General features: G+C 41.0%; 1 protein-coding gene across 2 annotated transcripts in view; it reads left to right on the forward strand.

Annotated features, from left to right (window-relative positions):
• Positions 1 to 2,626: 2,626 nt before the first annotated feature.
• kif19 (kinesin family member 19) overlaps positions 2,627 to 27,624 on the forward strand; it is a 33,316-nt gene continuing 8,318 nt past the window's right edge. Inside the window, exons 1-5 of one of the 2 annotated variants that reach the window (XM_037082055.1) lie at positions 2,627 to 3,313; positions 5,402 to 5,482; positions 23,016 to 23,126; positions 23,236 to 23,323; positions 24,561 to 24,697. In XM_037082055.1, the coding sequence (XP_036937950.1) occupies positions 3,275 to 3,313; positions 5,402 to 5,482; positions 23,016 to 23,126; positions 23,236 to 23,323; positions 24,561 to 24,697 (456 nt within the window). In that variant the 5' untranslated portion in view covers positions 2,627 to 3,274. The remainder of the gene's footprint in view (positions 3,314 to 5,401; positions 5,483 to 23,015; positions 23,127 to 23,235; positions 23,324 to 24,560; positions 24,698 to 27,624) is intronic. The other variant, XM_037082056.1, reaches the window with a different exon arrangement.

Consider the following 27,624-nt stretch of genomic DNA (forward strand, 5'->3'; position numbering starts at 1 on the left):
AGTACTTTAGTATAACATGATGACTGTTACAGTGTGTGTGTGTGTGTGTGTGTGTGTGTGTGTGTGTGTGTGTGTGTGAGACAGAAAAAAAGAGGATGTAATCAGACTAAAGACATATCCAGCAAAAAGAGGATTTCTTGCAGGATTATCATTTTATAATAAAGAATGATATAGCAGTCTGTAACCATGTGCATGACAACACTTCAGTAGTCTCACATCACTCTGCACTGTAAAATCTACTATAATCTGATTTTTTTAAATGTGTTTTTTAAAAGTAAACCAAAAATTAAACCAAATGTTTTCAGTCCTGAGAACATTTAGTACTTTACACATGAGTAATATGAATACATTCTGTGCAGCTACAATGAGGCTTAACATTGTGTGTTAAACTATTTTAGCTGCTCAAAATGAGCATATGCGGCTGTAACCATGCTAGTATTAACAAGTTAACGTTACAAAGCAAGATAGTGGCGTCATGCTAACGCTCTCCAACAGAGACACACATGAGCTAATCTCAGACCTCTTTATAAGATCGTTATAGTGTCAGTACCCGGTTCATGTGTCCTAACCCGTTAATAAAGGCAGCTGAGCCGCTTCTAACATGATTCCCAAACCTTACAGTGCCTCATGCAGTTGGCTCCAACAACTTAGCTAGCTAACATAGCATAACCACTCACTTAAACTGACTAGCAAACGTTAGCTAACCAGATTGTTCTAAGGAATACATAAATTAAGAAAAACTTCGTGCCGACTTTACCAAAACTACCGACTTGTGTTGAGATAGTGACCAACGTTTAATTAACTGTGCATTATTCATTTAATAGTCGCGGCAGAGAAAAAACGCTAAAAATCACAATGGAGTTTGGTGCACCGAACAAAACATAATGTGCGGATTTAATTGGATGTAATAGAGGATTATGTTCCAGCCGAATTTACCTCAACACTTAACAGTTAAATGAGAGGTCTTCAGCTTCTGTTCAGAGTTATTTCAGAAACATTTGTGGCTAAAACAAATCTCACCGACATGAGAGGCAGGCTGGCTCAATTTTAACCCGCACCCATATGACGGTAGTTACTATGTGAAGCTCGCTGATATATTAAGGAACATCAACTGGGCTTTTTACCTGAGATCTGTAAGTAATAACTGATCTGTACACCTCCCACACAGACATGAATACACCTGTACTGAGCAGGTAACACACAAAGCAGAATAATACAGAATTGTTTACTGACCGTGTTCGTGTCCTCAGAGAAGAGCCGCTCCAACCAGAGTGAAGATCCTTCAGTGGTTATTATAGGGATCCTAAGTTTTGGAGGGAAATGCTCTAATTTCACGCGGGAAACGAGGAAGACCGCCCCACACCACCTGGATTCGTCAGAAAATCTGTGGGCGTGATTGAGTGTACCTGGTTTACTGTCTCCAACCAGAGAACCAAAGAATGATTCAGTGCTGTTGAGCTCAGTTAGTAGGGTGGGTGTCCTGTAAATAAAACTTCACCAGGATTAGAATCCGGGCCAGGGCGTTTTACCATATTCTGCTTCCTGTAAACTTACAACCTGTCTTGTCAAAAGAGGATAAATTAAAAATAAAACAAATATTGATAGAACCAATACAGATAAATAATTGTTATTAATATTAATAAAGGTCTCTTTTTTTTACTGATATTTCATTTCTCTGGTCTTTATTTGTTATTATTCCAATACTAACGGAATGTAAGTTACATTACTTTACTATTGTAATCGGGTCAATTCAGGTTATCTGAACACCTCAGCTCTAGTCTTATTGATTTCTGTTTGGTGCTTTTACCATAAAATTAATGAAATTAAATGTGAAGGATGACTTCATGGGGGTGATGTTACAGAAAGGCACTTGTACATATTATGTATATAAGAATCTATGTCTTACCTTTTTATTATATTGTTTATTTTGTACAATTATTATTGTTTATTGTTAAATTAAACTGTCCTCAGCCTGCTGTGACACACAAATATCCTTGTTTGCAGGACCAATAAAGGAGCTCTGATTGTGATTCTGAGTCAATCACGATCCCTGGGAATTTCATGAGAAGGTCAGTGATGTAATATTCTGATCAGTAATAAATAAGAAAATGTTTCTAATATTTTATCACATTATGTTTGTGCTGGGACATGAGAGCGGCCTAAATTGCACTCAAGTAATTTACACATACACATTTGATTAAAATGAGCTTGATAAAAAACTACACAGTTTATTATAATATAAACAGTTGTCAAAGCACATGAAAATTGATCACCTTATTTTTCTCTGAGAACAGCTTGTTTATGCAATAATGGAGAAAATAAATATCTGATATCATAAATATTAACATTCTGACTTCTAACTTGTTCCAGCAGATGTCAGCAGAGTCTCACACAAAGGTTTTGTCAGGTGCAGCTGTAAGAACGCCACATTTTTTTTTACATCCATACATTGAACTTAATGAGGGGAAAAAAAAAAAAGTTTTAAACATATAGATAGCCAGCAGCTAATTAGCATTTGTGACAGTTTACATTTGAACCGAACGGATTAAGATAATAAAGAAAACATACAGAGAGAATGAAGGAAACATGGACTCAATACAGGTGGTGTTTGTCATGTGGTGTCATAATTTAAATAATAAACATATAATGAGATAAAGGCAGGTGAGTTGAAGTTGTTGGTTAGCATTGTTAGCTTGTAGTTTTGATTCTTTAAGGCAGCTAGCTTGATAGCGCAACAACAACACCGGTGTGCCGCGTATCTCCAGGGAAACGTGAGCACGCGCGCGCGCACACACAGAAACCAACGGCTGCCGCAGGGGAGCGGAGCGGAGCGGAGGGAGGACGGAGGGCAGGCCGGGAAGTAGAGGCGGCAGGTGGGCTGGCGCTAGTCTTCACCTGCCTCGTCCGTTTGGAGCGCCTCAGTTATGCGTCGTGTTTCTAACCCGCTGAGAAGAGACGGGACGAGCGTTCGGCTGAACGCCATACTGGTCCTCGGCTGAGGTCGTGAAGTGTTTGGCTCGGTAGTACAGTTACAGTTAGCAGGTGCCGTTACTCCGAGGAGACAGTAAAAGAGCGTTACAGCTCAGCACGTTAAGCTAGTTAAGCTAGTTAGTTGTTGTTGTTGTTGTGGTTGTTCGAGTGTGTGAGAGAGTCAGGAAGGCTGCAGGTGTGTTCTAGCTCAATGGCACGCAGGTACCGACGGTGAGGAGGATGGTCCCGCAGTGTCCCGTCTGTTGTTGACGCTCAGCAGCCATCACTCAGACCGAAAGTGACCATGAAGGACACGGGGGAGTCGAAGGACCACCAACTAACTGTGAGTTCACTCTACACAACTGTGCTCTCTTCATGAAGTCAAAGATGTTCTGTGTTAATGCTTTACTGACAGGAGAACAGTTTACAAAGAATACAGGTGGACGAAACATCAGCCGGTAAACCACCCAACATTAGTTTGGGATGATTTGGTGTTTCACTGGATTGTTTATTCTGTGACATGTCCCGATATCCATGACTGTAACTGCAAATAATTAGATGTGTCTGCTTGAAATGACCTTAAGTCAGCTGGATTGGAGGAAGAAAACCTAGTTAAAAACAGATGAAAATTAGTTAGGAAAATTTTAGTGTTTCACTCGACTGTTTATTCTGTAACATGTGAATTTGTTCTGACACACATGCACCCATGTCCCAATATCTCTAACTTAATTTGGGGTAGTGTATATACAGATATGGCCAGGATTTGGAATGCACAGGATACAAACTGTAATAGGACAGGATAAGTCACGCAGCATATTGACACAAAACAGTTAATTGCCTGTAAGTTACAAAATAATATGAATCCGCAAAGTAACTGCTAATTAAATGTATCAAACAAATGTAGGATAGGCTTTTTAAAGTAGCGGCAAAAGGAAATAACCAAGTAAAGTGTCTCAAATTTGTGCTTGAGAAAAGTACTGGTGTAAATTCTATGTAACGTTCATTCTAAGTTTTGATACTAAGATTTTCTTTTTTACTGCAAATTCATATCAATTCTAAATAGCCTTAAATATTCCTTACAGCATGCGTAGTTGGTGTTATACTGTATGTGAGATTTGCCGGTGCACTACCTTCACTTTGTTCTGCAGCCTATATCTGAATAATTGAAGTGGCTGTTTCAGTGGCCTGGCCTCTCTCTTGTGCAGCATGTTAATACACTTTCTACAGGGTGCTGACAGAGAGAGCACCTTATTATTCCCCTGTGGTGGAACAGTAATACAATAATACTGTGAGCATTATGAATATACAAACAGCCAAAAAAAGCCTGAAACATGCTCCATATTTAACATTGTCTTCAACTATAATTGTTGTTCTTATTGATTCCATGTACCTGTCGGTACAACACACCACTGCTGTGATTGTTACTGTCTGTTTTCTTCCCACCCCAAGCTTTGATGACCTCTCAGTGTTTTCACAGAAATAAAGCATGCAGAGAGTGAAATTATAATAGCACAGTGACTACATCTGAGTGTATTCATGTATTTGTAAAGTGCTACACTAGATTAGTGGTTTTCTATCCGCCAGGTAGTACTTGTAAGGGAAGGTTAATTTGCTCTCTGAAACAACACAAGTATGTTTCACATTTGAGATGACAGTCGGTGATTGTGGGAAAATGTCATCGCTCGGAATTCTTACTTTCTGCAGAATGCGTTGACATTACTCAGGCTGTAAAGTGATTAACAGTGGAATGTGGGGTTGAATTAGTTAGCTGAGCCATTCATCCATCTATTTGTTTTCTATACTTTTTTGTTAGTTTTGTCAAAAATACAGATTTTTCAATACAGTTTGATTATTAATTTTGTATTGATATTTTTGAGGGTATTCTATCATAGTAAGAAATCCCAGTAGTGTGACAAAACCTATCCCAGCATGCACTGGGCAGAAAACAGGATTCACCTTAGACTTGTCACGAAGTCTGCCACAGAGCAGATATTCAAACACGATCACCTGACCGGCATGTTTTTGTGCTGAAGAAGTGGAAACTAGAGAGAACAAGCATATAAAATGTGCGTGAATTTGCAACTGGGGACTCTTAAAATGTGAGTGTTTTTTTAGTGTCTGGTTAACGGGGAAACAACTCTTATCCTGTGCTTGACATTTATAAGATTACACACACAATGATAATTGTACCGCCATGAATTTTGGCTACGCTGGAGGGATTTCCTTTTTTTCAAATGTCAAAATAGATTATCGTGAATTGAATTACACTCATGCATTCTTTGCAAATAACACTAAATGTATTTTAAAAGTGGGAGTGCTGAAGTGTGCTCTTAGTGTCTAATTCATTTGCTAACATGTCATTTTAGTAAATTCAGTATCTCTGTGTTGATTAAATTCATGGACAACTAAAATCCCTGTGTTTGTGCCGCAGGTTGCTTTGAGGATCCGACCCCTCAGCGATGCTGAGCAGGAGGAGGCGGCTACGATCGTGGCCCACAGGGTGGACGAGCAGGTGAGATGGCCACCCTTTACCCTACCGCTGTGTGTGTTTGTGTGTGTGTCAGCAACCTGTTTACCTCTGTGCACATAGAGTATGCATGCACGTGAGTGAGTGATTGATTGATGGGGTCAGTGTGTGTGCTGCTGTGGGAGAGGGCTGCTGTCTCCGTTTCAGAACCCTCTTCCTGCACAGATAAGGTATCTGCAGGGAACTTGGTAGAGCCAGCAGCTCTAGTTAAAAACTAACCCATTTGTAAATCTCAAATGTCACATTTCCTTTCTAAATGAATGCTGGATGACTCAGACCTGAAGCAAAGAGAGTGATGACCTTCTAAAGACTAATGGAGAGGCTTCTCCATTAGCTGAAAGCTCCTCCATAGTGAATACCTGGGGTTTAATTGGACATCAACAATTGCAGAGCTTTCTACACTTTTGACATTTGTGGCTCAGGTAGTTTAATTATTGGGGATAATTATTTCTGTTATGTATTTATCATCAGTTGTAATGTTGTAATTTCCTGTCAGTTCATTGTTTTGATAGAGTTCTCTGTTAATTATGCATTTCACTAAATTAACAGAGCAGGGTACTTTTTTTTAATTTTGAGGGAATTTTGGGCATTTTTGCCTTCGACACTTCAGTAGGTAGTTAAAAAAAGAGAACAAAATGGATGGGGATTTTTGGTTTCCTTTAAGGAAAACAGCGATTTTGATGCTAGCTTAAGAATGCCTCAGCACTCCACTGAAAATTAGCTTGCCCAAAAATGAAACTATGGTGAATCTAAAAAGTGCCACTTTCATCATAATTATGCTTTTACACAAAGGTTTGACTCATATGCATTCAGGTACATACATTCATACAGGCCTAGGTTGCTTTTTAGCAAGAGTTTCACTTTAAACGATGAGTCAATCAACAGAAAATGAACCAGCAATTACTCTGATAATTGATTTATAAAGCTTTCTTTTGGTTTATCTTTGGTTTTCTTTTCCTATCCAAATTGAAATGGCCTCTGATTTATTTGGCAAGTAAAACAACTTTGAATTGAGCCATTATGCTAATTATGCTCTCTACTAGAGTAAAACAAGACAAGATTGTTTCTGAATGAGCATAATTCACGTTGGCTTTGATGGCCATGGTCATGCACAACAACAGAGTGCTAGTCTTAGTCAAGTCAAATTTATTCATAAAGCACATTGAAAAACAACTCAAAGTGCTGTACAAAAGAAAGCAGGTTTATGACACGTTACACCAGAGACCTAGATTTTCTGATAAATTCATCCTAGAAATAAATGAAAACCTAGATTTAGTCTGCTGTCACACAAAAGAGGTATTTTTGCCCTTAAACAATCCTGTCCTTCCAGCACAGCCACCGTGTGCGCTATGTAATAATTTTGTCATACATGGAGCCCGTGTTCACCAGCAGCCTTAGCTTTTGAACCAGTCCCTCTTGGAGACCATTTAGCAGTACCAACCAGTGAGTGTGTGATGATGATGAACATAGTGCAAATGGTAATGAGCATCGTGACTGGGAACATGCTGAGGCGCCTCCTCGCTCAGAGTAGGCTCATTCAGGCAGCAGTGGGCATAGTGGTGGTGGGCATCTTTTCTTAATTAACCAAGACGAAACCAGGAGCGTGACAGCATAGCAACAACTGACATGATTCACTTTGGACCAGTGCTGGAGGGAAATATTCATGCAGGGACGTGAGTGGTTGTTATGCTGCTGGAGAACACTCCTAGAAACAGATCATCCGTGGCACTAAGACTTGTTTGTCCATCTTCTAAGTTGTAATTTAATTACACCATGTCTTGAGGACAACATCAGCACTTCTACCTGCCATGACATCATTAAAACAGGCTTGTGCACAGGGGATTAGAGCATAGCGGGAGGCAGGCTGATATGGTGCTGACACAGCCACCATAACAAGGCTTTGTTATCATCTCCAGCAACCAAACCTCAGCAAGGAAATATGTTTTTGTGCCAGCTATACCTGCAGGGCATTTGATTTTAGTCCTAGATAGCGCAGGTCATTCTGTATTATGTCTGTTGAGTGAATCTAACACTGACAGATATGAAGTATGGGATCATATCAGGTACATCAGGGCACATTCACCGCAAAGGATTAGCAGAGCTTACTGTACAATATACAGTTGTTATTGATGCAGTGGGATTGTGAGAGTCTGCTGTGTACCTGTGAGTCAAGCTTACATGGGCTGTCCTGACATGGTTCGATTGGATACAGTAAGGACGGTCACAACAACACTGGGATGTTGTGAGATTATAGACGACAGGATGACTGACTATGTTCATGTATCTGTCACTCCTGCCATAGCCAGCACACAAGTCACACACAAATATATGCAGAGGTGCACTGCACATACAAACAACTTAAATCCCTTCCACACGCTATCTTTTTACAAATACACAAGTCGGTGTACAGATGACTTTGTTATCTAGGCAGACAGACAGGCGATGACCATATGCCATAATAGGTAGTACTCAGACAAGATTAGCAGGTCGCTGGTGGCTGACTCGGCCAACTGGGCGGTAGTACCCAGATCTAGCTTTCCTGGCAGAAAGCAGACAACTCAGGGCTGAACTAAGCCTGCGGAGATGAGCTCATTGGACAGGTTTTAGCCCAGGTTAAGCCTTCTGCCACCTGCTCTCTCTGTCTCTCTGTCTCTGTGGCTTTACTCCTCCCCCACTTGCAGCCTCGGGAGATTCAGCCACTGCCTTTCACAGACCACCTGTTGCCTGTTACGCTCAATGGGCTTTCCTTGTCCTTGAGTGAGTAGTACACTGGTCAGAGTCGTAGTGAGGTGGATTTATGAATGAGATATGAAATGGCTCAGGTTGGACAAGTTGTATTCAGTCCAGGTCAAAATATTAAGACATTACAGTATAGAAAATTGGCTTTTATCCCAAAATCTATACAAAACACAAGAAGGCTATGGTGTATCTGAGCAGCAAATTATGATTATAGTGCATTTTTTTAAATCTAGGAACTGATATAGGATTATTCAAAAGAAGGAACGTTTAATAATAATCTTTTGATGAGTGTGTTGTGTAAGAACAGCTTCATGGACACAAGGAGCCGGTTGAGGAAATCAAGAAACCGGCCTGACCAGTGTTGTCTGAGACAATCTGGGCAGTAAAAAACGTGTACATTAGAAAAAGACAATCATGAAAGCTGTGAAATTTTAGTCATCAAATATTGAAGTGCATTGCCTCCGCTGCTACAACAGCTTAACTTGCATTTACTATTACTCATTCTGTTTGTGTGTCATGGCTGTTGAGAGCTGACTGAACCAACGTACACCACTGAAAACAGGATTTAATTTAAAAAATGAAATATCACAGAGCTCGGGATAATTAGTACAGTGTCACATCTCGTCCATCAATGTTTGGCCATGAAGAAGTTGTTGTTGTTGTTTGTGTTTGTGCTCTCAGCTGACCTAGACAGGCTTTAGTTGGACATCAGAGTGAAAGACCGAGGGGGGTGGTATCATCCCTCCTTAAGAGCCTAAAGGGAACGCTATGTTTATCCCCCAAGGGATAAAGATGGTCCTTACACCTCACGAATGAGACACCTGAGAAGTTTTATCTCACTATCAGCACTTACAAAGGATTGATTGGCCTTGGCAGCTATACATCCATGTGTTGGGAATTTAAAGCATACATCAGATAGGATAACTGATGAAAATAAGCTATTTCAAGCTAGTAGAAGTGAGCGTTTACACCCCGCAGGATGTGTCTTCGCCCTCAAACTTGTTCGGCATGTCTTTGCCAGGGCTGGCCTGTCAGTAGCACACAGCAGGGTGTGCTTTATAGTGAGGCCTCGTCTCCATGGAGACACCTAGGCAAGGTCAGGGCCATTGTTTGTTTTGTTTTTTCATTCCTGGTCCTCAGTGGTACAGTCCTCCATATGGGGGGATACGGAACACGGGCAGCAGGGGTAGAAGGACCCTTTTTGGGTGTTTTTTTTTCTAGTCGGAAGATGAACTGGCTATTATAAATACATTCTTTAAATGGAACATTTGCTCAGCTCAGTTGTTGGCAGCCTTGTCCATTCAATTTTCGAGTGGTCTGCAAGTGTAGTCACAATTCATATAAGACTTTCCTAACATATTATCATCCATGTGCTCACCTGAAAAGACAAAACTCTCAGCCAGGTGGTTAATTTTGATCCCTGAGAGTGAGGATGTCAGCCAGTGGACAAACAAAAAAAGTGCCATTCTGCCTCTCTGTTCCTGTGTGAAGGTCAAGTCCTTTTAAACAATAAGCAGCATTCAGCCTGGTCCAAGTGCTAGTCTACTTGATTACAGAATACCATGGACTGGCAAATGTTCTGCCTTTGTGGAGTACAAAGCACCTCGCCTTGAGTGCTCAGTGTAGAGTTTCTGCCATCATCTCTACACAGGGCTGCCAGTGAAAGGAGATTGAAATTCGCCTTCAAGGCTGCACTGTAGTTCGCCTGATACTCAAAAAAAAGCTCGATTTCAAAATCAAACTACTGTGAATAAGAAAGGCATAGCACTACTTAGAAAATAACATTTGAGATATTCAAACTGCCACTAATACAGAACAATTAAGTTAATATTGCATATGATACACATTGTAAAGAAATGACATGAGACTTCTGACCAATTCAGTGCATCGGTGTTCAGGTAGTTAGATCAAGAACACACCTATTGCAAACACAAGCTAATTTCAGGGCTTACTGCTGCCTTGAGAATGAAGCAGAGTGAGTCACATCAGAAATGCTAAATATTTGCTTTGATATGACCAAGTTCCGTTGGTGAATTAGGAACCTGATGTTTCCTCACACCATTGTCCATTGGCTTAATAGCCTGGTCAAATGTCTGCAGGGAAAAGCTGGAGAAAAAAGGCGCACTTTGTCCATGTAGTGTCTTTTTTACGAGGCAGATTGTTTGAATAGCTTCAGTCTGACAAGAGAGGGAAAGGAACTGCAAATAGCCATGTTGTTGTTAGCTGTGAAGATTTACCCTCCTCTCAGACACACAGAGCCTAGAAAGAGACCTGAATCTGCAACAGTATTAGCTGAACTAGAAGCACAGAAGGGTTTATTTTTGGTGAGACACTAAACGTAGTCCCACTTTTTCCAAAGCTAGGTTAATGTGTCAACACAAATAGCCTGTCTGACCCAGGAACTGGATTATCTTCACTTTCCTCATTTTCTCTGACTCATCTTGACTTCCAGGTGACACTCTCTCCTGCTCCCCTGATCCAGATTCTCTTGAGTCTCTTTTACAGCGAGGGCTGTTATGGATGGGTCAGTGCATGTTAGTGTGAGTTGTATGTGATCCCTCTTGATGTCCTCCCTGCTCTTCCACTCCTAATCTCTATGAGAGTGCAGGGCAGCTCACAACAAGCAGCTCCTGAAGGAGACTACATGTTGGAGTGGCCCTGCTGTTAGTTCTCCTGAACCACTTTCAGTACTCAAGTAAACACACTTAGGCCTCATTCAGACCAAATCAGGCGTTCCTGCAAAAATACTAGTCCGACCTGTATTTTAGTGAGGGTAGTGTGTTTAGGCTGCAGACCACAGGGGCTGCCAAAAAAAAGCCTGCACCCTGAATCAACGCAACCTGTAATCACGTTGCATTAATTACACCGATTATTTGGCAGATATTGTGATTGAAATATGACTCACAATTATTAGGAATGCTTATTTTTGCACCACAATCTATTTTCCTCTGAAAAAACTATTAAAATCCTGATGATTTGTCAAAATAAACATGTTTTCTTACATGCGGAGACAAAGTTTGTAAGCCAGGGCCTTTCTGCATCACTGTAATTTATCATAACACTGTTGTGTCACACATTTCCTGCAGTAAATAAAAATGCAACTTCTTGCAATTTAGATATTGGACGTGGATGTTTGTACTTTTGATTATTTATTGATTTACATGAAAGTAAAGGTCATCGTTCCACACAAAAAGGCGACTGAATGACACTCCTGACATGATATGCCCCGACTAACCCCTCTGTCTGTACAGCAAGGTCCTCTGCCGTCAGAGCCAGGAGGCATCTTGGAATCACAGCAAGTTCAATTAAAATAACAGAATTACACGATCAAGTAGGGAACATAGTGTAGCTGATTTGAATTATTCGCACCATGCTGTGCCCTTGGGCATCCCCTGAGTCACTCTTCATTGATGATAAGAGAGGAAGTACTAGAAGGACTTTAACTGTAACCTTGTCAGCTGCTAATGTAGCAGGTTTCGCCAGTGTAGCATCATTTTGATTTGAGAAAAAAAACAAAATAGTTTTACGAGCACATCCTGTGGTGCTGTGTATGTGCAGTTGGCCGTGTATGTCTGTGCTCTGTTCTGTGAAACAGAATCAGGAGTACAATGTTTCCCTGCTTGCTCCGCAGCCACCTAATACCTGTTACACAAGCAGGAAGTCCAGGCCAGCCGTAGGGCCATCCACGTACTGTCTTTATGTGGCTCCTGGCCAAAGAGACAGGCAGGGATTGGTCCAATGTAACATTGTTTACTAGGTCATAAGTTGATTTTGACAGAAACTTAGTGCACATCAATAGCCAACAACCTTTCAAAATGTACGTTCAGGAAGACGCTGACAAACTGAAGTAGATGAGAGCTCAAAAACAATTACTGAGAATATGAGGATATAGAGTGGTGAACAACAACAGGTAGACAAAAGCAGGTTGGGGGAAATTCAGGACAGTGTGGAGGTGGCACTGAACACAGACAGGATTGCAGCTAGAGATGGTCGGGCATTTACATAAAAAATACCTCCCATGTGTCTTGGGATTTAAGGAACTCAAGGGAGTGGGTCTCTAAGGTCTGTTTCTGTGTCATGTGCCCAGTCATAACAACATGTTGTTTGTCTGGTAAGACTCATCAGCAATGACAGTTAAAGCCTGGAAAGGTTTACGCACAGTGCCTAAGCAGTTGTGTTACCCAACCTGACCTCATCCACCGTATGGCAGATCAGAAAATGATGTCATCTTTGGAAAGCTGGTATGAGTCATTTAGGAGCAACAGTCTATTGTTGTAGTTTGGTTTTGTTACACATATATATATATGAGGATGAAGATTGCTGCTAGACCACTCCATTAATACAGGTGTGCCTCTCTATGTGTGTGGCAAAGAGTTTCATGAACACAGTCAAGGGCTCACACCTCTCAGTATCTGTGTACTGAATTATATCAGCACACTCAAAAATTAAGCAGATTTCTAACAGCTCTAAAGGTCTTTTAAACACTAGATCCTCAAAACCCACTTTGTCTGTTTTCATCTGTTACAACAGTTGAGTCTTTGGTGTAATGAGCTTTCCAGTCTTATGGGGCAACTAGCAACCCTGGCAGTTCTTTTATCTGTAAAAAAAAAAAATGTATTTTTAAAACTGTGGAAAGAAGGAAAAAGTCTGAAGAAACACCTAATGGATCATTTTGTGTGTCTCTGTGATGTCTGATGGAGGCAAAATGGATTAAAGTGCTTGAAAATAGCAGGCTGTTTTTCACCATTCTGCTATTTTTGATGTCATTACATGAAGACATTAGCGTGAAGTCAGCTTGACACTGTAGTAAGTTGGTCCTCACACAGCTTACTGCTATCTCTTCTGAAAAGTTTCTCCAAAGGGCTTTATTTAGCCTTTGAGCTATTATATCTAAGACGGGAGAGCTGTATATTTATAATAAGTAGAAAATAATGAATCAAGTGAATGTATAATCAGTAAAATAGGTAAAAACAAATAAACAGGATAATACATTTACACACATACATCAACATGTACTGGTTTGGCACCGGTCAGTCTTTACTCTGTCATACTTAGTCAGGAATATTCATCTGAATATTCACCAGTTTGCTTTTATCGTAGCCTAAATCTTTACCGTCTCTTTTTTCTGTTCGTGAATAACACAGCATATATGCAACTGTCCTCATTCAGCAATTTGTGTGAATCTTGTAGCCTCTTTGCTCCCAAACTCCTGACTTTAGTTTGTTTTTAAAAGCCCATGGAAGAGATGTATCAATGCATCACTAGTCAGCAAAAGGAAACATTTCTGTCATCTTCTGAGATGCAAAAACTATTTTCACCATTTCTTTGCTGTCAGTCGCATAGCAACAGCATTCTCACAATTAAAACCACCTGAACATCAAAACTAATGACTTCCATGTTGAAACTAGAACCTGAGCATGCTTCACTTGAATGTAGCAATTATCACAGCTCAGATGTTTCTGCGGACTCGCGCAGCTGCTCTGCTAAAACTGATGAGCCTTCATGGATGTATGGAGAGCTTTACTAGGAGATTCATCAACATAGTGTGGTCTTTAACTCCATATGTCTTACCTGATTATTTACATTTTCAGGAGAGAAATGTTACTCGTCATGCATGTTTTTGTTTTTGTCGCAGGCAAACAGAAATATTTTGACCAAAGACACAGTTGAGCCTCAGCACAGGCAGGCTTCCAGTTTCTGATCACTTGGGTTTAATCCTGAGAGCTCCTCTTCTGACCTCAGTCTTTTTTGCCAAAAGCACAACTGCACTGCTTCCTCTGTACTCTTAAGTTGTTCCTCTGGCAGTCAAATATTCAGCCCCTGGCTAGATTTTGACCCACAAAGCCCACAAGGGCTGTAACTTGAATCTTTGTCAGGTGTGTATGTGTGCATGTCTGTTTGTCTTGTCTTGGTAATTGGTGAGTGTCCCAGTTTGTGTGCTATTGCTGAACTCCGGCCTCTGTCCTTAAGTTTACCTCTGAACCTTCAGTAGCCAGCAGCCTGAGCCAGACTCTGGCATCCACCTGCTGAGCTTTCCTGCCAATGTCCCCTTGGAAGCTTGTTGTTTGTGATGGTACCAAGTGGATAATGCTGCTTGTAATCAGCCTAATTAACCTCGGTCAAGGAGGTTGTGCTTTTGTTTCTGTCTTATGTTAGTTTGCAGGAAATCTTAAAACTTGTTATTTCTAATATAAGAAAAATGGAAAAGGTGATTAGATTTCATATGGATCTAATATATTCTGTAATGTTTTTGACTGATCTGAAATAAGAACATATGACATATCGAGGAACCTTAATGTCTTTTATCATTTCATGTTGATGAATAGAGCACACTGCACCCTCTGCATCTTCGCACTTCATTGAGAGCTGGGAGTTCAATTAATTGCTTTCATGGATGACAAATTGCTGTATTGTTCCTCTTATCCTTTGTAACCATCTGTGCCTGTGCCATCCAATAATACATCTGAGCTGCATGCCCTCCAAGCCGAAATGACAAGGGTAATGAGCAAGGAGAGAGGGGAGGGGAAGGAGATGAAATTGACAGGCGGTATAAAGAGAAGAAAAGACAGACAGAAAGAAACAAAGAAAGAAAAGTGATTTCTCTCATCCAATCCTTGATCTTTTAAGACCACTTGTTGCGTTGCATAAGAGGCAGGGAATCCTATTGCAAGGACCCATGAGAGTCTGTGCATGTGTGTGTGTGTGTGCAGGTGCACATATGAGTGTCTGAGTCGGAATTACAGCGACACTCATCTGACTGTGCTGATCTGGAATTGGTTTGCCACCACAGCCAGACATCTTATGTAACGTCAAATGAAGAGCAGACTTTGCTATCAAGCACCCTGTATCAGGTACACCGTGATCCAACACACGCCTCCGATCATGGAGAGCCCCTGAAACGGGATATACAGAAGCATTGTTGGGGTGCAGAGAGGGCAGCTCTGAGGTTTTCTATCAGATAACCAGCTTCAATTGTGCCCGTTGGACTTTCCAAAGCTTCGGTTGCGTTTTTGAAAGAGCAGCTTGAAAGGTTGCCCCGTAAAGGTCACCGCTTAGACCTGATTGCTTTCTTTCTGTGATCTTGATCCTTTGTTCTTTGCCGTATTACTAACGTAGCACACAGATGTCGGTGTTAAACGACTCTACGTTATGTCATCGTGAAACCTAAAGAGGTGAAATGTATGCAGGGAGGGTCCAGCTGTCGACACACATGCACACACTCCTAACCCCGATCACAGCCATCACCGCTAAATGTCGGACCCTAAATCTAACCTTGATTTCACCTAACCTTTACAACCTCCAAACAGACCTTTGACGTTGTGAGGGCCGACCAGAATGTTACAAAAAATGTCTGCGCTCAGTACACACATACACACACACACACACACACACACACACACACACACACACACACACACACAGAGTATGTTTGAGATAAGTCATAGTTTTGTAGATTTATAATCCTGAACAAAAGTTTTAGACAGATTAACTTTGACCTGACAATGGCAATAGAAGAAAGGTAATCCACCACAAAGGTTATAACAGCTCATACTGAAGGGAACTAATGTGTTTGCTGAATTTAATGGGAATCCTGCCATTCGCTGTTTGAACATTTCACTCAGTGACAACCTAATATTGGTGCTGTAGTAAAAAGTCAGAGAATCACCAGACTCAGTAGGATTTATCTTTCTATCCTTATTAATGTTGCCAAATTTGATATAAATCTTATGTCAGCCAGTCTGAAACATGCTTTACTACCATCAGCAAATGTCACATGGAGATGACGGTTAACTAAAAATGGCTCCGGGGACAAACAACATGCGTAGCTGCACTTTAGATACAACCCACAGATAAAAGCCATTCACTTAATCTCTCCAGTACATACACGGTGAACCCCTACGAGCTGGATGAATAAGGCTGCAACCCCATGACCTTTGAAGCCAGAAACAATAAAGACGGGACACAAATGTAAGCAATAAAGCATGACATATGGGTGCTTTGACGTGTTCTGGTCCTATCGCTCTGATTCAGACCCCGTCTCCACCTGATGTTTTCACCTCTTTCTCTTCTCTGTTTTGCTTTCTGCAGTTTTACTAGTCTTCATTTGTAGCTGCATATTCTCTTTAGTGACCTTTCATCTTCTTGTTAGTTACACTTAAAATGTTAAACTAGATTTTTCCTCTTAACTTTCTCTCCAGTCTCAGCTGTTGCTGTTAGCAATGAGAGCTGATGAAGGCCTTTTTAGTGAAAACACTTAATTTTACTTCTAATTTTGTTTCACGCTTTAAGTGTTATTACACGGTCAGTGGCAGCCGTTGAACCTTATTGTGATTGAGATTTCCAATTGCTCTTTTGTCATTTTATTAGTGATCCGAGACACCATTTAGTTGTAATGAAACCAGTGTCCATAAAAGCGACTGATGTCTACACGACTGCTGACTTTTGTTAGCTGTCTTGGCAGCATTTGCCACTTGGCATACAATAGTGGAGCGAGTCAGGGAGAACCAACCAGGGCAGGCTGACTTTTGAAATAGTACCACATCCAGGCTTTGAATTATGGATCCGCAGTGGGAGCTAGCAGTGCTATAATCAGCAAGATGGCCAACCATGTCAACCCTGCTGCTTAAACAACCAGAACAGCAGGTCCTGTTGATTAGAAAACCCATCAGCCAAGGAAGGCGCTGGGCAAGGGTGCTTCATCGCACCCCGTTGCTTTTTATGGCAGTTAGATAACTCCATCACACTAATTGGTTTCATGTCGCTGCATAAGCAAGCTGTTGTTTTGACTTTGGCTGATCCTTGTGAGGATATGAATATTTTAGGAGCCTCTTTTTTTCATCGCCAGTGTGTAAATTCACGCTCCGACCATTTGTTTTGTCAGCCCCCCAGGGTCACATTAAATTGAGCCAAGCCCTGCATCCAAAAGAAAAGTGCATGTAGCATGTGATGTCCATTGTGAAAAGGGACAGCATGAATAAAACTGTTAAAAATGACACCACGTTTACAGAGGCTGTCGACCAGGAAATTGCTTTCCTTTTCAGCAGTTCATGCAGATCTTTTTGAGGCTTGTGTCAAAATTGACATCTCCTTTATTGGCAGCCATGAATTAGTAAGGGAATAAGGGAAGATTGGTCCCAGTAGAAAGAGCAACAAGATGCAATTTCGACCCTATTGGAAAGTCTGACACACTATGTTATTAAACTGGACCCTAGTTGAGAGGTTTCTTTGTTCATTACTTCTTTCTTTAAGTGGCTGAAAGGTCAATAAAGTAACCACCATTGTGGATGTTTACAATTCAAGCTGAGGACTCGCACTATTTTTATCTGTCTAGTTTCAACTGTCAAATGATAATCAGTTACTATAATTGTCTACTATGACTAACTAACAATTAACAATAAGAGGTCAGAGAAACAGATAGTCAGCAGAAAGACAAATATATGCCTTTTAAATTAGTTTTTCGAATTAAAGTCACAGCCATTTTCCCAGTGATTGATTATTATTGTCATAGTTGCAGCTCGCCCACTACTTTGTTCTTCAACAGTGGCAGCAGTACTCATCAGACGTTTCTATTAATCTTATCAGGTTCTGTGTTTGCTCTACTGTGCCAGTTGTGTTTGCAGAGTGGTTGCTGCGCAGCTGCTCAGTCACTCACACAGCCCAGTTTCAAGCCTGTTGAATTCATGATTTAAGCACAACAGATAAAGAGAGCCGAATCGTTCAGCTTCTCTGGAGGCTGATTCTGACGATTCCAACAGTCTGATGACTAAATGCCAGTTTGATCATCTGATCTTTGTGTTCAACTGTTCCTTCTTGGATCCTGCTGTGTGACATGGTTTGTCAGTCCATGTAAACGTGAATCATAGGTTTTATTCAAACGTAGAAAATGACCTGGTAATGTGTGTTGCTCATATGACAAAGCTAAATACCAAGATGAGGGGTTTAATTAACTAACCATCGCAACTCTAAGAACCTCTGGACCTGAACCATCATCATCACATAAAAGTGTTGAAATCAGTTCTTCTCATGTTGGTTTGAACATTGTTTGACCTCAAACTCTCCTCAGTCCATAAACACGGATGGAGAGCAGGTAGTGGACCTGAATGTTGTTGTAAAGAACCAGCAGACGACACCCCCTCTCATGCACACAGCATGGGAGTGCCCTGGCCTCAGCTCTCGTGGTCAGTCATGCCAGTTGCCACCCTGCTTGCACGGACTTGCTTGTTGCAGAGGACATGAAGTGCTGCTTTCTTAGTTGCTATGTGTATATGAGTACATGTTTCCACGCAACTGTGTGTGAGAGATTTAATGGTTTCTATGAGACTGCCACCATTCCAAATGCTCCTTAACCTGTTCTGTAAACCAGACGTCAACACTCTGCAGCTTAGATTGACCTGTTCTTCACCTGAGTCTTTTGTTGCTCAGAAGCCTCTTAATTGAACCCAGAGGACAGTTTTCTGAGAAGGGCACCTATGTTGGCAGAGTATAAAGTCATTATTGGCAGCGAAACCCTGAAGCACGTGCCCAAACATCCAGTCTTATGTCGCCACACAGTGTACTGTCATCAGAGCCAGCACCTTACAGTCTTATCTGAAGACCTTAAGAAAATTATCGCTATAGAATCTGCCAGAGCAGCAGCTGCTGTGTGTGCATGTTCATGGGTGGAGCTGTGGAAGGTAACTCAAGTAACACAGATGACAGACGGGACAAGAGGTGTTATCAACACCCCTGGCCTTTAATGATTTTCCCAAGTGCATGCACAACAACAGAATGTGCATGGATGCACACACTATTTGATACCTGCTATACTGTACATGCAATTATGTAAGAGCGTTGTTACGTGCTCATCAGCTTTCTCAAGGAACACAATTCAATACACACGCACACAGTAACAGCTGCTCATGCTATGCTGGCTAGCTTATCTCCCTGCTTTTGCCTTTCATTGACACTTCACATACTCACGACGCCTGTTGCTGAAGATTATTTTCATTCTCAGTTATCTGCTGATTATTTTTGCCTAATGTGATGACATTAAACTTTTCCAAAGAGAACCTGGACACAGTTGGATGTTGTGTTGAATGTCAGTAATCGATAATTATTTTCTGTTGCCTTCAGCTCTGTAGTGCAGATCTGTCTTTGATCTGCATTTATGTTTATGTAGTCAGACGTGTTTGCTTTGGTGCTGTATGATCCATAATCACATCACTGCTTTATACTCACGCAGTTATCTGAAAACAAAAACACAAAGATAAGACAGAAAAAGATCTATTGTGTCTTGTGCTGTAGTGAAACACAGTATAAACCTCAGGCAGAGTGGGAGGTGATGGAAAGAGGTGATGGTGGTTGTGATTCATATTTTTGTTGTTTGCCAACTTGGCTTGTGACTATTTATGTTCATATCAATTACTGGTGATTAAGGACATGATTGCTGACGCACTTGACTTAAAGACACGTTATTTATGCTCTGTTTACTGGGCATTGGGCCACTATGTGTTGATTAAGTCCTAATCAGTTTTCTTTGGTAATTTACTGCTGTGAAGTAACATTCTGGGAAGACGATGTCTCACTCGACCGAAGAAACAAAAAACTTCGTCTTGGTTTAGTTCAGTTAAATTAGTCAATGGAGACAAATGCATCAGACTGTTGATGCCAAAAGCTTCACATGGTGGACTGAAAGCAGCCCAGTCGCCAGGATAAATTGTTGGCATTCTTCAAACTACAAATACATTCACAATTATATGTGTCATACATACCATATTTTAATTTCTAGTAAATGTGCCATATCACATTACTTGTTTATGACTTTCATATCAGAAGTTGGAAGGGATGGTGGTGGAGTTGCGGACGATATTTTCCTGGACAATTTCCAGGCATGATTGCGGTGCCCAAAACAGGTATTTTAAACCAAACATGATCTTTACATGATATTTGTGTCTAACCTAAATGGTGCATAAGCGCAGCATTTTTCCCAACATAACAGAAAATTGAACCTAAAGAAATGTGACACTGCTACATACAGTTTCAACAGATCCATGCTTTATAGGCACGTACGTTGCCAACACTTATTTTGGTGACGATCTAACTAATTAGACAACGATGCAAGTCTGCTGCCGATCTCTATCCTCATTATTATTCTTAACATTAATCCTCATCACTCCGTCTCTGCCGTTTCATGACAGACTTTTACTTCCTCTGACTATACACGTATTAGTTCTGAAGGTCATCAGACTGGCCCAGATTAAATGGCTTAAGTGCTTCTGATAGTACTCCCTTGTTCACATTGTCTTTCCGGTGAAATGCGATCAGAACTTGTACGTCATTGAAGCTGGAAGCTGTGCAAAGTAAAGTTAGAGGAGAAGCAGGAAGAGGATGGGGAGAAAGAAGAGGGAGGGAGGATCAGAAAGAGTGTAGCATCACCAGCTGCACATGCTACCCTCTTCTCACGTGTTGTCCTTGTGTCATTCATCCTCATCTTCTGTATGTGCATACCATGAAAGGATGTTTTCTACAAGAAAAAAAGTTAAAGGTGTTATGGACGCAGTAAAGGAGTAAACTCCAAGGACAAACAAGTAACGGTGTTGCAGACATTTCTCCCGCCTCTCCGTCTTTCCTCCCGCTCCCCACCTCTGCTCTTGAATTTCAATCGAGAGGCTTCAAAGTGAGCGGCTCACTGGTTGAGGGGCTCATCAAACAAGCCGGGTGCTTCAGCGTTACAGCCCTCAGAGGGCTCTCCAGGTCCGAACGGAGCTGATCAGCTGAAAAACCTGGCAAACTCCCAGCTGCCCCATGGTCATATCTGACATGATCTTGAGGGTCCTGTGTGCCATCCTGTTTTCTTTATTATTATTGACTCTGCCAAGTGCACAGTAGAGCTGCAGTTAATTTCTATACTCTTATAAACAATTTATCATTTCAGTCATTTTCAAGAAAATTTGCCTCATACTTGCTGTCTCCAACTTCTTCAATGTAAGTTGGCTGCTTGTTTCTATCATTTAATGACAACAAATGAAAAGAATTCTGTTTTGGACTTTTAGTTGCACAAAAGATTCAGTGTATTTATCTTTTGGACATTTTATCAATTGAACAGTTCATCACATAATTCTACAAATAATCAGCAGATTAAACGTGGGGGGAAAAGAATGTTAGTTTAAACATTTGCAGAGCATGTGGTACCAACACACGACACTGCAGAGAATACTTTTCCTTCAGCTGTCAACAACCTGTCAAGCTGTTTGCACCCACTCACTGAGTTGTCTGCTGCATTATGATATGTTTCTGTCTGATGTTATGTTGTACCAGTCCCTTAAATGTTCTTTTGGAGAACTGTTATTATTGGTGATTATTGTTCTGGTTTAGGATTTTTTGTAAACAGCTCAGTTGGAACAATGATGCGTCTCGATCTCCTGTTTTCATACATTAATTCTTCTGTTCTGTCATGTGCACAAAAAACACCTGTTCACTCCCCCTCAGATGCCACAGTATGAATGTCCTTCACATGTGAGCTGATGGTTTGGTCTCATGTTCTATAAGTAGGATTCAGAGTAGAGCAGATGGCTTGAGTGGATCCCCATTTCATAGATGCAAGCAGACTATGAAATGTCCTTGATCTGAACAGGGGCTGTTTTTGTCAGTGAAACAACAGCTTCCACTGACATTTCTTGCAATTCATAATTCAGCCAAAGAGCTTATGCTTTCACTTCAGTCTGTTAGTTTTTTTGTTGGTGGGTTTGTCAGCAGGGTGACACAAAAACTACTGAAAACAGATTTCCCTGAAACTCTCATGGAGGATGGACCTCGACCTAGAATAGACCGCATTATATTTCAGTGCAGATCAGGAAAGGGGGACAAATATTGGTTGTTTTATTTTTTCTCACTTTTTTCACCGTCCAGTTCTTTTCTCAGGGAATAATGCATGGAAAAAGATGAGGTGTATTAAGGTAGCCTGAGTAAGTACATTTTTGAGGCAGATCCTAGACCTGGTGGGCTGAAATTACAGTTTAGCACTCATGGGTAAAAGCAGTTCTGGGCTAATGTGCCCCACTGAGTGCCATTCTCATTGGTGTAGGTCTCAAACCAATTATAGTACGACTATGGTAACAGTATGAAGAGACACATGAAGTATGCCGAGTCGAAACAGATCCCTGAGAATATCAAATGCTTGAAATGTCCACCGAACATAAAACTTCACTAAACCTACTGAAAGTAAACAAATATTGTTTTGTATTGTGACAGTAACATCTACAATAACATGAGCTCATCTGATCCAGCTGTACGGGAATCATTGCAGTAGATAAACCTGCCAGAAGCTGTCAGCTGTGTTTGTCTGATTGAAATGATCTTGGTTTACACCAAAGTGTTTTCAGCAGACACAGACATCTGCAACAGAGAGCCATCTGCATCTTCTGTTAGCCAGCCTTGACAGCTCCAGTTGTACTTGCTTTTCTAATTTATCTTTTGCAGCTTTACATAACGCACAATAATAATTTCAGTGAACAATAGCAGAAGCTCTAAGTGGAAATTTCTTGTTCAGTCACAGCAGAACTCTGTTAAAGAGGTGATTTCAACAATGTTCCAACTATCCTTTTCATATTTTCAAGCTGAACCTCAACTCGTTGACTTCAGGCACATTTGCTCATTAGCCTTACTTTCCCCAGTGACTGACAGGAGACGAATCATCATGTTAATTGGCTGCTCAGTTGTCAGAACGGAGATGTAACACCCACTCATATTGTGTGCCTCATTTTTTCCTCTCTCCTATCTTTGCCCTCGTCCTCATCATTAGATGGTGGTTCTGATGGACCCCATGGAGGACCCAGACGACATCCTGCGTGCCAACCGCTCCAGGGAGAAGACTTACATGTTTGATGTGGCGTTCGACTACTTAGCCAGTCAGGTCTGTCAAGAGTGAAAGTTAAAATGAAACAAAAACTAAATGAAACAAATGTGGCTCTTGTGTTTTGAGAACTTGAACCCTTCAAGTTGAATTTCTTCTTCATGTGCAGGAGGAGGTGTATCGAGCTACAACCAGAGGGCTGATCGAAGGCCTCATATCGGGCTACAATGCCACTGTGTTTGCCTACGGACCCACAGGTTTGTGTGTGTGTGTGTGTGTGTGTGTGTGTGTGTGTGTGTGTGTGTGTGTGTGTGTGTGTGTGTGTGTGTGTGTGTGTGTGTCAGCGACACACTACTCACATGTTTTAGCTTCCCTGGTGCATAATCTCTCTCTGAGTCAGCACACTCAGGAAACAGGTGAGGCCTCTTATTTGCACCTGTTTTGGTTTATAATTTGAGTGCAGGTCTGATTAGAAAATGACGAATGCTTTACCTCCCACGTATCCTGTGGGTAGCGACAGATTGTCAAAGAACTGTCAAGCACCATTTCCCCATCAAGTTATCCATCTGTCTCACTGACTTCTTCTGCCTTCTGTGCGTCCATCTGTCTCAGAGATTCACAGTTCTTTGTCTCCTCTTGTAGGCAAGTAAAAAGGAGTTTTAGTGTGTGTTAGTGTTTGCTTTCCCCATGTGGTCAGGTCAGCCCAGGACGAATTAGGACGGCACATCCTGAACCATTTGTCGTCGGGAATTAGTAAACACTTAGCACCTTCCATAAGATGTTTGGACTAGAGTACATTTTTTTACTTTTGTTAAAAGATGGAAATACAGGAAATATAATTAGCTGCTCAGCTCTGTCCACCAGCTAGCTGCTAACTTTGTCTGTCTGGTCTGGTGCTGACCAGGTAGCATAAATGGGTGTGCCAGAACTTTTATTGCTCACAAGAGATGCATTTGAAAGCAGGTGAAGGTGATGAGAGCAGTGAGAACGAGCCAGAACAGTAAAGTTACACATTTACAACCAAAGCAAGAGCTGAAAGACATCAAGGCACACGCTGCTGAGTCGGGTGATATTTCTCTGTGGGTTTGTGGCTACAAACGACACTTTTCACATTATACACAATCATTTATCTATTGTTTATAGTGTATGAAATATTGATGAAAGCAGCTTGGAAACAGGCTTAAATTTGACACAAGCCACAAGCTTGAACAAATCAAAAAGTCTTTAAAATTGAATCACAAAGAAGTGTTATATTCTTTCATTTCAATAACAACAGTTTACAAAACAAAGAAAACAATGTGAGGGATAGGTGATGACAATGCACACAAAAACCTGTAGGTTTAATAACAATATGGAGTCAAGTGTGCAAAAATTTAAGAGAAATGGAGCTGAACAATGGACGATCCAAGCTGCAGGTGTTTACACAAGCTGCTAAGGGGGTAAACACATGAGCATTATAAACAGTTTTTCTTGAATGTTCGTTTCTGTTTGCAGGTTGTGGGAAGACATACACCATGCTGGGGACTGACAAGGAGCCGGGAATCTACGTTCGAACGCTGAACGACCTTTTCCGTGCCATCGAGGAGACCAGTGACGACATGCTGTACAGCGTATCTATGTCTTATCTGGAGGTCAGCATCGCATCTTCCATAACTGATCTTCAGACATTCAGTTCAGTCATGCTGCGACACGTCTCTTTGAAGTGGGGCTCAAATTATTGTAGTCGTTAACTTGATTTCTAAGAGATCAAAGATTTATTCTGATTTCCGCACATTTGAATTGCCTTCATCCATCTCTGTTTCTGTCAACGCCACAATTAGAAGTGCTTCTTTCGCCGTCGGCTATTCACACTGATAAGATCTGAGGTCGTTAGCTAATGACAATTGCAGGCAGATACTGCTGGTGTACCTTTACTATAGTCTGGCATTCGTTTCACATCTGAGATGAGCTGAGCAGGCGTCCTGATCCACCGCCCTGTTGACACAGATCACCAGACTTCACAGAACACATCATTTCCACACTGTGTGGTTTATCTCGATGTCTTTAATAGGTCTTATGTAAAGCACATGAAACTTCCTTTGAAAGGTGCTGCTTTGCCTTGTTAAAGTAGACCTTGAAATTAAAGAACGTGTCTTTCTTTACAGTCTTTTTGGAAACGGCAGTTAGCAATTAGTGACAGAGATGTTTCTGAAAGGATTCCCTTTATTGTGTTACAGTTTTATCCTCTCAGCCTTTTCTTCTGGTGTGTCTGCTTTTGTATGTTTTTTCTTACTTTTTTTTTGGCAAATTATCAAGGACTTAATACTGCAGGGCCACAGTTTATATAATTAGTATATATAATGATCACCTATTATGTGGTATCTTCTTGGTATCCTTTGGAGTTCAGAGACTATTGACTGATTCATCTCGCTCACGCTCAAGACACAGAATGAACGGTCGTGCCTCTTAAGTGCAGTGTTTTTGTTTTTTTTTTCTCAAAATATAGGATGAAGCGAGACAAAGTGACTGAAAACTTAAAATCTCAGACTTAAGCACAACGTCTTTCAGGTGAGGCCGGTGTCAGGGCCTGAAGAAGGAGTTATTTTGTGGCATGAATAGAGAGTCATGAAAGAAGGAATGTAGGAATTATACGACAAGACCATCATTCAAAATCTGTTGAAAGGCCAAGGATGTTTTTCTTACATCTCATTAAGTGGTAATTCAAGAGCACTGTAGCTTGGACAAGATACACAAACATTGTCAGACACCAGTGGTTTTATGTAGCATTTAAAAAATCAGGAAAGACATCACAATATAACAATATCCAGAATCTAAGATGATGTCTTATGTTTCCATAATAAAATAATGTTGATATATTGACTATTGCTAGTTGGTGTAAAGTGATCTTCAGTCCTGTCCTTTTGTGCTGCGAAATGCTCTATATATGAATGTAATTTATATTTATGATTTATTTGTCTGAGTGATGATCTCAGCCTTTGTCCCTAGAGGATGGATGGACTATGGATAATACGGCAGGCTGTGTGCCCGCTGGCCGTTGATCTAATCCTCAATACTGAGAAGTGTGTACAGCTCACACTGTGTGTTTAATGACAAAGCCGTTAATACAGCAGCATCGGACAAAATGGAATCGGTTCATTTGTCTCTGATAGCAGTGACTGAGTCACACTGCTGTGAATCATATTCCTATTTAAAGAGGTAAATATTGGGTTTTCTTGACTTTGGACAATTTTGAATTAGGAATGATTTTCTAGCGTATATGATATTTAGAGTTCTGAATGAGGTTGTCCTTTTAAAAAGCCTTTTCAAGTTACACTTCTGTTTATACCTCTCACCTTCCATGTAGCGGAGATTTATAGTTTAAACAGAGGAAATAATATAGAAATGTGAACTGTGGAAATCGCCTGCCGCTTTCAGAATCTGTTTTGTGATTTCAAGTGCACAATTTGTCTATTATACTTTTGCTCCTCCAAATCATTCTGCAAAACGACGGCAGGCGGTGTGAGAACGAAAATGAGTCAGATTTGTTCCATAATGTTCAGCTGTCGGGGTGTGAGAAAAGAGAAAAGCGTTGGGAATTAAAGAAAAGGAAGGGACAAAGGCAGATGATGAATCTGACCTTGTATAAAAAGAGCAAACATGAAAAGAGCATTAAAATGGAAATGGCACAGTGGCAGCAAATGTTTCCTGCTGAGAGAAAGGTTTGCTGCGTCGAAATAACATTTTATGTTTTCGATGCCAAAAGCTGTCATTATGTTCAATGATTGACAATGTTATTGAGGCTTAGCATTTTAGTGGCACTGTGGGTGGGTGGAAGTGAAAATGCTCCAATTAAAATGCCAGTCATTGAGGTCGGATGTTCTCTGACCTATATCGAACTCCTGACACAAGGCTACATGTGTGTTTGCAGCAACAGCTTGCTCCCTGGAAACAGCAAAGAGGTTAAACGTCATTTTACAGCCTCACAGAGCGATGTGCACACATCTGCTCCTTTTCTTGTATAAATCACGTTTTCTTTCACACGTGCAATCTCTAAAACACACGTGCAGAAACATGTACAGTGGGAGCTAATAAATATACTCTGCAGATAAAAAAAAGAACCTTCAGCTATTCTTTACCTCTCACATGTGGGCAGCGCTCCCTCCACCTCTATTCTTATGTTCGTTCTGGTTTCCTCAATGGAAGGAGAACCGTTTTAGCTTCTGCGCATGTTAGCATGCTCAAAGCACCATTGTGCCCCAGTACAGCGTCAAAGAACCACAAGCATGACTTATTCTTGGTCTTGTACAAACCAGTGCTGATGGAAAAACTAATAGAGGAAATATTAAACTGTCAGTGTCAGTCAAAGCATCCTGCTTTCAGCGTTGGTAGCTGGGGTCTGCTTGACAAATACAAACTGCCTTTACATCTCCAACCTCCCAGTGGTTTGTCATCCAGTGGTCACTTTCCAGGATGTCACTTCCTGCACTGAGCTTTTAAGTGGGTTTAGCTGCTTTTGCTGCACCATCTATGTCAGTCCAGAGAAATCACCGGAATTTTCTTTTTGTGAAAGAAGAGCACT

This window comes from Acanthopagrus latus, chromosome 20, assembly GCF_904848185.1.
Source record: "Acanthopagrus latus isolate v.2019 chromosome 20, fAcaLat1.1, whole genome shotgun sequence".
NCBI lineage: Eukaryota > Metazoa > Chordata > Actinopteri > Spariformes > Sparidae > Acanthopagrus > Acanthopagrus latus.